The 13,595-nt window shown below is 36.7% G+C and overlaps 1 protein-coding gene across 1 annotated transcript; it reads left to right on the top strand.

The window, feature by feature from the left end:
* The first annotated feature begins 3,572 nt into the window (after positions 1 to 3,572).
* Positions 3,573 to 8,342, top strand: LOC103323330 (Double Clp-N motif-containing P-loop nucleoside triphosphate hydrolases superfamily protein). The gene is made up of 3 exons (XM_008225317.3): positions 3,573 to 5,459; positions 5,981 to 6,269; positions 6,392 to 8,342. The coding sequence occupies exons 1-3, from the start codon at positions 4,216 to 4,218 to the stop codon at positions 8,039 to 8,041; spliced, it is 3,183 nt and encodes a 1,060-aa protein (XP_008223539.2). The 5' UTR covers positions 3,573 to 4,215; the 3' UTR covers positions 8,042 to 8,342.
* Positions 8,343 to 13,595: the final 5,253 nt, after the last annotated feature.

The following is a 13,595-nucleotide window of genomic DNA, read 5'->3' as shown; positions in this document are numbered from 1 at the left end:
AGACATAAATATAATTACAATTTTACTCGTTTGAATGTTGTCGAGTCAATCATTCAGAGAAGAACTATATATATGGAAATTTTCAAATACATACAACTATTTGACTTAACATCCACAAACCACTCGTTTGAACTTACCACACAATATGGTTCACAATTCAAACTACTCATTTTTAGGCACGCCTCAAAGATCATGAATATTGGTTTTTTAGGTATATTATGAACTTACTAAGAACATGAAAACTATAAAAATATACAATGCAAGCACATCACAACGGTTTTACCAAATTAATTAATACTAACAACCTGCTTAATGCTCCTAATGGTAATTGGCAAATTATCAATGTCAGCCTACATCTTGTATCAACCATTGATCTTGATGACCGCTTGTGTAATCAGCATGAGCTTATGATCTTCTCTCTCCAAACATATAATCTTATTGCGCATATTCTTGCTAATTATACGAAACATGAACTTCGTATCACGAAAAGAACTACTAAGTTTCTTCACGAGACTTGGTGTAAAGTTTTATTTGATATATAAAATATAGTTATTTACATTAACACTCCCTCAAGTTTTCGATTTTTTCACAAAATCCCCGGAGGTTTTGAAAATTACATGAACACCCCATGAGGTTTTAAATTACTATTACAAAATTCCTTTTCGTTGATGTTTTGTCAAAAATTTATGATTATATATATATATATAAATTCTGCAAATGACAAAGTTAGCCTTTGAGATTAGATTGCACATACATTCATTGAGGTTGATTTTGTCATTTGCATATGTTTTAAAAAAAAAAATCATCAAGTTTTGGATGAACAATCAACAAAAAAGGATTTTGTGAAAACAATATGTGGGGGTGTTGATGTAATTTTTAAAACTTCAAGGGAGTTTGTGAAAAAGCCAAAACCAAAGGGGGTGTCAATGCAAATAAGTTTTAATATTGATTATCAACATCAATACTATGAATTGCAATTTTAATAGGTCCCATATAACGTATTAAATTAAGTACACATATTTTGTTAAAATAACCCTCTACGTGAGTGGTGAGTGCTTATTTCGTTATGAAATTGATTGAAAATTTAGACATGTCCTTAAATTAAGTAATATCATACTACACAAGTGAAATCTACATAACTAAAATCATATAGACCAAAGTAGAAAATTCGGTAAAAAAAAGTGACTTTTTACTAAGATGATTTATATGGACTAGATTACTACATGACTTAAATTACAGCATTGCAAAGCTTTTTTTATATATATATAAATAATAAAAATAAAAATTGACAGAATATTGGTTAAATGTGCTACACTAGATGCATCAAAATAAGAGAGAGAGAGAGAGAGAGAGAGAGAAGAGTGTGATTACAAAAAGGTGGAGAGAGAAAGAGTAGAGTAAGTATGAAAAGGTTAAAGCCATGCGATGGCTTTGGCAGCAGTTGCGTGTGAAAAGCAGAAAATTGGTTCAAAAGGCTGAGTAAGAGAGAGAATCAGACACCGAACCCCACTTTATGAAAAGCCGCGTGGCCACATAAACCCCCATTTATCTTGTACCTCCCTAATGCAACACAGAGGCGCGTTGCATGACCGTCCACTGAGGAGCGTGGAGTTGGATCCCCCCTCGCCGTTACAGATAAAAGAGAAAAAAGTTAAAATGAAATAAAAAGAGACGGAAAAAGGCAGTCAATCGAATGGCATGACTCGTGAGTCGTGAGAGAGATAAAGAAAAGGCGGTCAAATCCCATTCTCATCTCATGAATCAATCTCTCTCTCTCTCTCTTAAAAAGGAAAAGTGGCTCTCTGTCTCTGTCCATTATGTTTTAATATTGACAAAAGAGTTTTAAAAGGATCAGTACGAATCCATCTTTTTTTTTCTTTCTTTCTAACTATTTGAGTTTCATAGAAAATATTGTTGGCCGCATGGATGAATGCTCTCTACCAAACTGCCATAAAAACTACATCCACGACCACAACCTAGTCTTTGATTGAGTACACTTTACATATTTAAGCCTATGATCCTTCCTCTATGGATTAAATCGATAAATGTCAAAGACAAGAACATGGTATTTACATTTTCATTCTCGTTATCTCATTCTCATCCTATAACGTAATTTGATTATCATAATTGTTTTATCTATATAAGTCACATTTTAAAGATTATATTAGCAAAAATCAACTAAATAGCTATGTAACTATTATCAAACAAATAGACTAATTTAGTGTTTTGATTCAACATTGAATTATCATGCTATTAATCACATGACAGAACGATTTTCAATTCGGGATTTTTTTTGTAGGAATCTCTTTGAATAACAAAAAATGATTAATTTTCAATCATAACATACTATCGCAAAATGTGAAGAAGTGAGAAGGTAGTAGAGAAATATATAAAGAGAAAGTATCTGACATTCTTGTTTCGACAATGAAGATTAGTGTAATGTAAAATAAATGCTTTCTACCAAATTACCACAAAAGTCACAAGCATTGCCCCAACCCATTTCATAAGGTGCTATGGGTAAATGACAAATTAGAAGAAAAAAAACCTCCATTACGAATTGTTGTAAAAGTAAATGCTCCCAACTAAACTACACAAATCATACAAACTTAACCACAACCCACTCTTTCATCAAGTGCAAACACATGCAAGATCCGGTGAGGTCATATAATTTATTTATTTATTTGCAATTTAATCACTAATTTATTTAACTTTAAACCATTTTTATTTAAAATCTTAGTTACCAAATAATATGATAATAATTTTCTCACTAAAGTTAAAGGATATCAAAGAGATTTAAATATAAATAAATGAAAGACTACTGGAGTAGTTGAGATTAGACACATTAAAATGTAATTTAGTGCCAGTCGAGTATAGCTTAGTTGGTTGAACTTTTTTGGTAAATATTCGAAACTCCTAGATACATAATGAATATTTATGTAAACCACCATCTCTCAATCGCTTGTATTAAAAAAAATGTAGTCTAGTGATATGTATCTTCTCGTTATTGAAGTCTCCAAATTCGATTTTTCCAACTTATTCATTAAAAACAAAAACTCCACTTGCATATGTAGATGGTGGGATTACACGAATTCAATTTACTAAAATTGTAATAGAAAATATGTTTTCCTAACATTTGTCTGAAACAAACTGTTAGAATGAACATCATCCCCTCAAAAAACTTATAAAAAAAACATATGCAACAAAAATGTGAATTAATCAATTGAAAAATAAACAGAAGATGACATACAAAAATGAGATCATACATTGCTGTGCTTACAGAGCATTTTCCAGAAATCCTTGAAAACTGTTGGTACTTCCAAGTTCCAACTCTCTATTTTCCTGAAATTCTTTCTCACCCACTATTCCATAAGGGAACCCAAAAAAAGCAGAATCAATTTTCTCTACTTGGGTTAGTTTGTTGTCATGCAGCCCTGTAATATTTGAAAGGGTTGGGTCCATTTTTACCTGGTCTCTGTGTTTTCTTTTCTTTAGCCTTTTTTTGTTTTTTGTTTTGTTTTGTTTTTTTAAATAAATGTTACTGATTCAAATAGATAGAGATAGAAAACTGAAAAAGGGGGAGAGAGAGAGAGAGAGTGGGAAAGGAAGAGAAATAAGGGAGGTTCTTGTGAAGGAGGGGGATCTGATCTTTCCTTTTCGCGTTGAATTCTCTTATAGCTTTTTTGTGTGACACACACATATACACACACTTGGTGAGAGAGAAAGGAAAAGAAAGAAAGAAAGAGAAAAAGGAGAAGAAGAAGAAGAAAGAAACAGTATAGATAGAGAGATCCCTTTAGGCTTAGGAAAACTAACAAGGGAGCTATTGCTTTCCTTGATATTTTGTTTGTGTTTGTAAAAAGCTATTTTTGTAGATTGGTTTTCTTTCACAGCCCTGAAAATGCAAATTTGTCCAATTTGATGAAGCATCCACACCTGGACCTGTGAAACCATTTTCATTTGCCGCTGTCTGGTGGGGTACTCTCTCTCTCTCTCTTTCTCTCTCAGTTTCCTGATAAGCTTGAATTTCACAGCACAAGTCTTCAAAGAACAGAAAAACCCAACCCAACAAAAATAGGCAGCAAAAAACACAACCAAACCAAAGCTTTGAAGCTGCTTCCTTTGAGCGTTTGCTACTCAAAACCCAGCTCAAAAAACCCACATAAAATTGAATTATTTGGATTTGGAATTCTTGGTGGTTAGTTTGAATTCCAAGAAATGAGAGCGGGGTTGAGTACGATCCAGCAAACCTTAACCCCAGAGGCGGCGAGCGTGTTGAACCACTCGATCGCCGAAGCGGGTCGACGGAACCACGGACAAACGACGCCGCTACACGTGGCGGCAACCCTTTTGTCCTCGCCCACCGGCTTCCTCCGTCAAGCATGCATCAAATCTCACCCCAATTCCTCTCACCCTCTACAGTGCAGAGCTCTCGAGCTCTGCTTCAGTGTGGCGCTCGAGCGCTTGCCCACCGCCCAAAACATGAGCCCCGGCATGGAGCCCCCTATCTCCAATGCTCTCATGGCCGCCTTGAAGCGAGCTCAGGCTCATCAGCGCAGAGGCTGCCCAGAGCAGCAGCAGCAGCCTCTCTTAGCGGTCAAAGTTGAGCTCGAGCAGCTCATAATCTCAATTCTCGATGACCCAAGTGTGAGCCGAGTGATGCGTGAGGCTAGTTTTTCTAGCCCCGCCGTTAAAGCCACTATTGAACAATCGCTCAACTCTTCAGCCGCCGCCGCCTCCTCTGCTGCCGTCAATTCCTCCCCAATTGGATTGGGATTCCGCCCGGGCGGCCCTCCCGCAGCGCCCCCTGGGAGCCGGAATTTGTATTTGAATCCGAGGCTGCAGCCGCAGGGGGCTGCTGCTGCGCAATCCGTACAACATAGAGGAGAGGACGTTAAGAGGGTTGCTGATATATTGTTGAAAGCGAAGAAGAGGAACCCTGTGTTAGTCGGTGATTCGGAGCCCGAGGCAGTGACAAAAGAGGTCTTGAGGAAGATTGAGAACAGGGAATTGGGTGAAGGGCCGCTGAAGAATGTTGAGGTTGTTCATTTGGAGAAGGAGGTTTCTTTGGATAGGAACCAGATAGTTGGGAAAATGAAGGAAATAGGGGGTTTGGTTGAGACCCGGATGGCGAATTCGAATGGGGGTGGAGTGATTCTTAATTTGGGTGACTTGAAATGGCTGGTGGAACAACCTGGCAGCTTTGGAGGGGTTCCTGGTTCAGGTCCGGTCCAGCAGCAGGTGGTTTCGGAGGCGGGGCGGGCAGCGGTGGTCGAAATGGGAAGGCTATTGACCAGGTTTGGAGAGGGTGGTGGTAATGGTGGCCGGCTTTGGTTGATCGGAACTGCTACTTGTGAGACTTATTTGAGGTGCCAAGTCTATCACCCTTCAATGGAAACTGAATGGGATCTACATGCAGTGCCAATTGCTCCCCGAACGCCTCTTTCAGGATTGTTTCCAAGGTATGCTTGGTGTTCTTATTTATTTGAATTAGAGAAACTACATTCCATAACCAGATATACCTGTGACCATGGAACTTGTTCTCCTTTTCTTGTGTGCACAAATTTGTATATGTCTGGCTTCAATGACTTAAGTTACATGAGCCATACGCCTAAATAGGAACGTTTTGGTTGATTAGTTCTTTCACGTTTGATGGATGATGTTATCCAGAGTTTCTGTCTATGGAATCTTGAACACTGCTCGTTTAGAATAATCTTCTGCGAAAAGTTGTTTATTCCAAAGTTTTAGATTTTGTGTGAGCTCAGAGACTTGCTTGATTTGGAGAATTTGGATAACTGATGGAATCTTTAATTATATTTGATATCGGGGCAGGCCTAGTTCCAGTTTCAATTTGAAGTTGTTTGAATCACACTTGGATAGCATCTTGGGTGCTCTTCAACCTATTAGGCTTTATTTTTTGAAACGCTTCTTTACCCTTTTCTTGAGTTTTTGTATATTTTTTCTAACGTATCTTTTTTTTAAGGATTGGGACGACCAACGGGATCCTCAGTAGCTCAGTTGAATCTTTGTCCCCATTGAAAAGCTTTCCAACTACATCAATTGCTCAACCAAGACTTCTCTCTGAGAACTTGGATCCTACTCGAAGATCAAGCTATTGTCCACAATGTACACAGAGTTATGAGCAAGAACTTGCAAAACTGGTTGCCAAGGAGTCTGAGAAATCATCAGAAGCAGCACAACCACCACTACCACAGTGGTTGCAGAATGCTAAAGCCCGTGATGGTCATGCCAAAACATTAGATGAAACGCAGGTGAGTTGAGCAAGCTCAAATTGCTCCAAAAGTTCTTGTTCTTTCTTTTTCGTTTTTTCCTCTTGGTGGTAATAGACTTTAGTACATAGGAACTAATGAATTTTTCATTTTTCTCTTCATAGACTAAAGACCAAGATCCTATCCTGAAGCAGAAGACTCAAGAACTACAGAAAGAATGGAGGGATACATGTGTGCGTCTCCATCCTAGTTTTCATCAGCATAGTATCACTTCAGATAGAATTGCTCCAACAGCTCTCTCAAGGACGGGCTTGTACAATCCACACTTGCTTGCTCGCCAACCTTTCCAACCCAAATCACATCTGAATAAAAGCCTTGGGGCTCTGCAATTGAACACAAATCCGCTGACCAGCCAACCATCTGAACGGGCAGTTTCCCAACCTGGAAGCCCTGTACGGACAGAGCTGGTTCTTGGGCAAACAGAAGTCACAGAAACCACCCCAGACCAAGCGCATAAAGAGCGCATCAGAGACTTTTTGGGTTGCATGCCTTCTGAACCACAGAGCAAGCCAATTGAATTGCAAACTGATGATAAACAATCGTGTCAAGTAGATGCCGACTCATTCAAAAAGCTTTACAAAGGTTTAATGGAGGTGTGGTGGCAGCAAGAAGCAGCAACTGCTGTTGCTGAAACTGTGACAAAATGCAAGTTGGGCAATGGAAGGAGACGTGGTGCCGGATCACGGGGAGACATGTGGCTACTGTTCATGGGCCCAGACAGTGTTGGCAAGAAGAAGATGGCATCAGCTCTTTCAGAACTAGTATCCAGGTCCAACCCAGTGATGATAAGTCTTGGCTCCCAACGCAGTAATTTGCAGTCTGATATGAGTTTCCGCGGTAAAACAGTGGTGGACCGAATAGCAGAGGCAGTTAAGGGGAACCCCTGTGCAGTAATCATGCTTGAGGACATTAATGAAGCAGATATGATAGTTCGTGGTAGCATAAAACGGGCAATGGAAAGAGGTCGTCTTGCTGACTCTTATGGTCGTGAAATCAGTCTTGGAAATGTTATTTTCATCCTCACAGCAAATTGGTTGCCAGAACATCTGAGACCCTTATCGAAGGGCAATTCGCTTGAAGAAAAGCTTGCCAGTATAGCAAGGAGCAGTTGGCAGTTAAAGCTATCTGTTTGTGGAAGGACTGCAAAACGACGGCCCAATTGGTTACAGGATGATGACAGAGCCACGAAGCCAAGGAAGGAGACAGGTTCAGCTTTAGGGTTCGATCTGAATGAAGCTGCTGATACTGAGGATGACAGGGCAGATGGCTCACATAATTCAAGTGATCTCACAGTTGATCATGAAGTTGACAGTCGCCTCAATAGCAGGCCCTTACTCACAGTCACAACCTCAGCAGTACCTCGGGAATTGCTGGACAGTGTTGATGATGCCATTGCGTTCAAGCCAGTGGACTTCAACCCCATTCGGCTAAACATCACAAACTCCATCAGAAAAAGATTTTCGAAGATTTTGGGTGAGGGGGTTTCATTAGAATTAAGAGAGGATGCTGTTGAAAAGATCTTAAGTGGGATATGGCTAGGCCGGACTGGCTTAGAGGAATGGGCAGAAAAGGTTCTCGTTCCAAGCCTCCAGCAGCTCAAGTCCTGCCTTGGCGGCACCAATAGTGTGTCGGCCAGCGAGTCCATGGTTGTTCGGCTTGAATCCGATGGCAATTCAGATTGCCAGGGCCCTGGTGATTGCCTTCCCGGTAGTATCAATGTGGTTGTGGTGCCTGATGGGTTGAGACAACAATGATGTGGGGATATAGTTGGTATATTGTCACATTGTAAATATGGTAAACGGTGTGGCGGGTAGTCAGAGACATTTGGGAGGGTAACCGTTAGACGAGGGAAACGTTGGATATATTGGCAAAACCTTCCTTGTCCCTTTTTTCCTTTTTCTTTTTCTTAAAATTTTCATTACTATTTTTTCTTTTAATTTTTCTCATGTTTTTCATCCCCTAAAGTTTATAGTATCTTATAATTATAAATATTTATCAATTACATGGACATTGATTAATAAGATGAGGCATTCCTCTCAGTTTTCTCTCACAAAAGTCTACGTGTTATCAGTTTCTGTTAGTTCTCTAATTTGGCTCCTTATTTTCCCTTTATTATGCGAAAACATATATTGTTAAGGCATGAATGGGTGACTATAGTGTGGTACTAGAGTAGTCACTAAGTATAACTCGTTCATGTATTATAATATAAATGAATATTTATCGATATACTTTAAAAGTGATAAATGCTAGCCGTGTCATTCGTCTATGAACAGTCGATTCTAGTACTATACAATAATTTCTTGACTTGAAAAAAGTCCAGCTTCTACCATTTCTCAAGTACTGTACGTTATATCTGCTTTTAAAAGTATTGTATCGGCAGTATCCTACATGCATGTAAATTATGCAAATAAAAATGCCATGGCATTGGCATGCATACATACTCATAAGCTTATAGGCTAGACGGCATGAAGAAGGTGACCATATGGACCAAAATCAACAACAGACAACGTCTCTCTCTCTCTCTCTCTCTCTCTCTCTCTTAATTTTTATAAATATTTAATTTGAAAACCGTCAATAAGACACTCGGTGTCTTAATTGAGAATGATGTCTCTACCTTTGTTTTCATTCAATTAAACTCAGCACAGCTTGTAAAAGATAAGACCAACCTCTCTCTCTCTCTCTCTCTGTAGTTTTTGTCTTTGCTGTGGTCTGAAGGGCCAAGAGGAGACTCTTCTTCCATAGTTTGAGCGCAAAGCCATTAATGTCATAATGTCATAATGTGAAATTACTAAGAAGACAAAAAGTGGATGCTTCACGTCCACTCCAAATTCAACATATATATACAAACTCATGAGTTCATATAAACCCTACATACATCATGTATGCGTGTGTTCTCATTTAATACCCACGTGGCCCACTCATATCTCTTCCTTTAACCCTACCCTTTCTCCAATTATGCATCTCTACATCATGCAAACTTTGAGTTTTTCTTTGGCTCCTCACATCTATTATATATAAAGTCAATTTTGCAATAAAGATGTACAGCTTGAAAATTTGTCTAACTTAACAAGGATAAGAAAGGAATATTGTCTTCAGACCAAGAAGAAAGAAAGAAAGAAAGGAATATTGTCAAATATGTCTCTAACAATAATCTTGTGCTTGTCAAAAGATAAAAAATAAAAAAATTTCAATGTCAAATTGATTACGCAAACTTGTAACTAAGCATGAAATTTAAGTAAATTAAGGTCAAAACATAGGGGTTAATGCTTTCACAAGTTTAGTTTATGGTGAACTCAAGCTGAGAACACCCTTACTCAATGAGCCAAGAGCATCTCCAACCAATGTGTCAAAAGCACCACATAAATATTTAACGGTTAGAAATAACATCTCACATCACTCCAACCGATGTGTCAAAACTGATGTGGAATGAAGACTGGAGGTTGAGATGTTATTTTTGATATCCCAAAAGCAATATGTCAAATGAATATTTTAATATTTTTAAAAGATAATTATTACTTTCATTTATTTTTTTTTTTATTTTTTATTTTTTTCTTCTTTATATTAAATGATTTGACTGTTACAATAATTATTTATTTGATATATCGGATGGAGTGTAAGACTGTGTAAATATCAAATTGCCACATTAGCAATCAAATTTAAATTTGATATTTGACATTTGACATCTCTCTTGGAGATGCTCTAATAGGGACAACTCGTCAATTGTGGGTGGATAACCAAATCGGTGGAGTAGGTAATATTTATGTATTTCCATATGTTGGGAGGAGGAATCAAAACTTGATACTTTCTTTAAGATTGTGGAAGAGGAATATTACAAGAACAATTACTATAGTCGGCCGGTGTGGTAGGCAAAATTAAAAAAAGCTAAAATTTGGGCAATTTAGATTCTCACTTTTCTTAAGGAACAAAAGCCACACCTTTGGTAAAATAACTTTCTTGTGCAAGGATTGATTTCGATTGTGGGTAAGAAAAGCAGTGACAACATATATGACACAAGAAAAAAAAAAGTGTTCATATCATGGTTGAAACAAACAAATGCAATCTCATTGGCGCCAACCATTCATGTGTTCATAAGGACAAATCATATTACTTGAGAGTAGCATTCTTTATCAAGATTATTCTGACCATATATCATACATGTATGGTCCAAAATTATAGACATCATGATGTATAATTTTGAACAAATTGGAATAATAATAACAATTAATAAAAGATTGTTAATTATTATACTGTTAACAAAGAATTTTGGAAGTGAGATGTCGGTCAGGCACAAGGAAACAAAGGGCTAGTTTGGGGATTAAATTAAAGTAGAGAGAGAGAGAGATAAGGTCGTCGTCTTGCAGAATGCAGAAATGAGAATATACTCGATCACAATTGGAAAGCTGCACTTGTTTTGTCTATATGCAGAAAAAGTAGATGATAAAAAAGGGGCAGCTGGGTGGCGTTCTCTTCTCTTCTCCAAACCCACATACACCTTTACACCTTTATGCTTGTGTCCCTTCTTCATGTCACATCAGCCTTTTGAGAATGAAAACAAAATACCCAACTACTATCCCCTCTCTTTCCCCACCTCCTCTGCTACACCAGATATATACTTTTTTTTCTTTATTATTATTGTATTATTTTATTTTATTGTAGTGGAATGGAATCCTAAACCAGATTAATTAAATTGATTGGAATCATACAGATGTAAATTAAGTCTGTTGGCTGGCGATTAGTGTAATTATCACGCCTTTCACCCGAGTTTAACCCTCTCCCTGTACATTTAAAAAAAATCTACTTGAATCATCATACTAAGCGACACCATTCCAACTATCACCCATGTGGGCAAACTGAAAAACAAAACCTAAAAACATAGAAACATTCATGCACGCATGTGTTCTGAAATTTTGATATAATTAATTGGAGGCTTGAAGCAGCTGATAAGGTGTCCCCTGGTGTCCTCAAAGGGACTTGATATTATTTGTTTGGTGTGCGGATGCAATATGCTTCTTTCTATGTCCAATAGTTCATCATATTGTTTAAAAGTCGGCAACCTAAAATTACCCTTTTCTTTTCTTCCCTATTTCTCTCCACATTTTCCTCCCACTCACTTGCTATTAACCACTCGTTAAAGAGAATATATTAACACTGTATGGAAGAGTTGTATAAAAATGTGATAAGAATAGTAGTATTGAAATTTGTTTTATAAGTTAATGTGGTAAGAGTAACATTATTAAAACTGTTTTGTAAGCTAATGTGGTAGCAGGTATGACATGTTACACGTAAAAAATTCTCTTATGCAGATATCCGGATGTTATTATCGTGCGGACGCCATATATTGTGTAATATCACCCTCTGCTTTCTTCCATGTTTATCATAAAAAATTTAGACAATTTGACCCAAAAATAATTAGAAACCAAATAAGATATATATATATATATATATATCCTATAAAAGGCATTAAATTCCCAATGAGATTCTATCTACACCACAATCCTCTCAAACTCACTCTAGGTCTCACACATACACCTATAAGGATATATCAAGTGACGTTTATTCACCACAAAAACAAAATATTCTTACACTTTATTACTAAAATGTGAATATCCAACTCAAAATTATTAACAATAATTAAAAAAGTCAAAATCTATTAAACAACTATGCAAGACTTCTCATTTTCCAGCTTCAAATAATACTATACTATCAACACTTAGTCACATGCATGACTCAAAATTTTCGGCAATTATAATTTGACATGGAAATTTGAATCTAAAATTTTCGTGCTCATCGTATTTAATGTATGATAAGGAAGTTGATGTTTCACCTCAAAATTAATTGGTAATAGAGGAATAGTTCAACTCATTATAAATCTTTGCAAGGTTTTCTAACTTTTTAATATAAGACATTTTCACCTTCACTCCTTATAAATCTTTGCAAGGTATTTTGTAAATACACATTATCATCTTACAAAAAATCACTTATCCGATATCATTTGACCATTCAGACTCGTGTTCATGTATTGGATATCACTCTAAGTTTTTGTAAGGATGATCACATTCTCAAATAAAATTATTTGAGGCATATATATATATATATATATATATATATATATATTTTTATGCAGTTGATGTTGAGAATGTTTTTTCAAAATAAAAGAAAACTAATCCGATCCTATTCATTATATGTTTTAAGACAGAGAATCTGTTTCAGGACGTATGAACCACAACTTTGTTATGAGAACTCTCATATACAAATACAGTTTAATCTGTTTTCTTCCTTCGACGAAAAGGTTCCAATGCAACCCAATCACAACTAAAAGTAATCTGATGCATTACTTAATTAACCAACACCACCATGTGCATACTATTTTATTGAATCTATTCTACTGCAAAACTACGGAATACTAGAAAAAATATATATATTAAGATTAAAAATAATAATAAGATAATTACTTGGTAAATGATCTAAGAAGGAAAGAATAATCGACAAGGACTCAAGATCGATTCCGGTTCTAGTATGATCATACTTAATTGTCCACAATCATGAGAGACGACCCAAATCAAAAAATGATCATAATAACTAAGTAGTTCTGTCACTCAATATTGCCACATGACATAAACAACATCACACAAATTTTTCTCTCAAACATAGCTTGTCACCATATATATTTAAAAAAAAGACCATGAGTCGAGAAAAACTTCCCTATAGTTGATCCAACAATCGTTGGATTGGTTTTCATATTTTTGATAAAGTTGTCTCTTTTCCTACATAGGCTACTTAATTGTGTGGTCACACACATTCAAAAAAAGAAGAAAGAAACCTAACACATCCCTATCAAAGAATAGGAGACTACGCGGTGTGGCCTTGGACCTTCTTCAACCGAACGATTTTGTACACAAAAACAAACATGCGAGGTTTCTGCCCATTAACCATACAATAATATTGCAACTTCAAATACATGCATGCATGTCAAAAAAAATTGTTAGCTAATAAGTAGGTCAAAAATTAATGAGTTGAAGAAGAGACGGGTCAGCAAACACAAACTCAGCCATGAGACCAGGTTTTTTATTTATTTTTTATAGAAGGGGTGAGGCCATGCGTGTCGGCGGCTCGCTCAAGTGGGCATGCAAATATGGAAAAATATAGAATGGTCCATATCACTTTGATATTGGGGTCTATTGTGAGAAACTAGTAAATTTTGAAAGGAGTTATAAAGAGTTCGCTTACTATTTTCATTGCTAATTGGTTTTGAAATGGAACTTCAACTTCCTTTATAATATCAGAGCATTACTTTACACGTGTGAAGCC

The sequence above is a fragment of the Prunus mume genome, linkage group LG2 (assembly GCF_029339155.1).
Source record: "Prunus mume cultivar Tortuosa linkage group LG2, ASM2933915v1, whole genome shotgun sequence".
NCBI lineage: Eukaryota > Viridiplantae > Streptophyta > Magnoliopsida > Rosales > Rosaceae > Prunus > Prunus mume.
Note: the sequence above shows the minus strand (reverse complement) of the source record. Positions and strands in the feature narration are given on the sequence as shown.

Excerpts from the sequence above, each read along its gene's own strand:
- LOC103323330 (XM_008225317.3), top strand. The coding sequence starts at position 4,216 with ATGAGAGCGGGGTTGAGTACGATCCAGCAAACCTTAACCCCAGAGGCG. Across the intron at positions 5,460-5,980 it reads CTTTCAGGATTGTTTCCAAG|GATTGGGACGACCAACGGGA; the intron begins GTATGCTTGGTG and ends CTTTTTTTTAAG. Across the intron at positions 6,270-6,391 it reads AAACATTAGATGAAACGCAG|ACTAAAGACCAAGATCCTAT; the intron begins GTGAGTTGAGCA and ends TTCTCTTCATAG.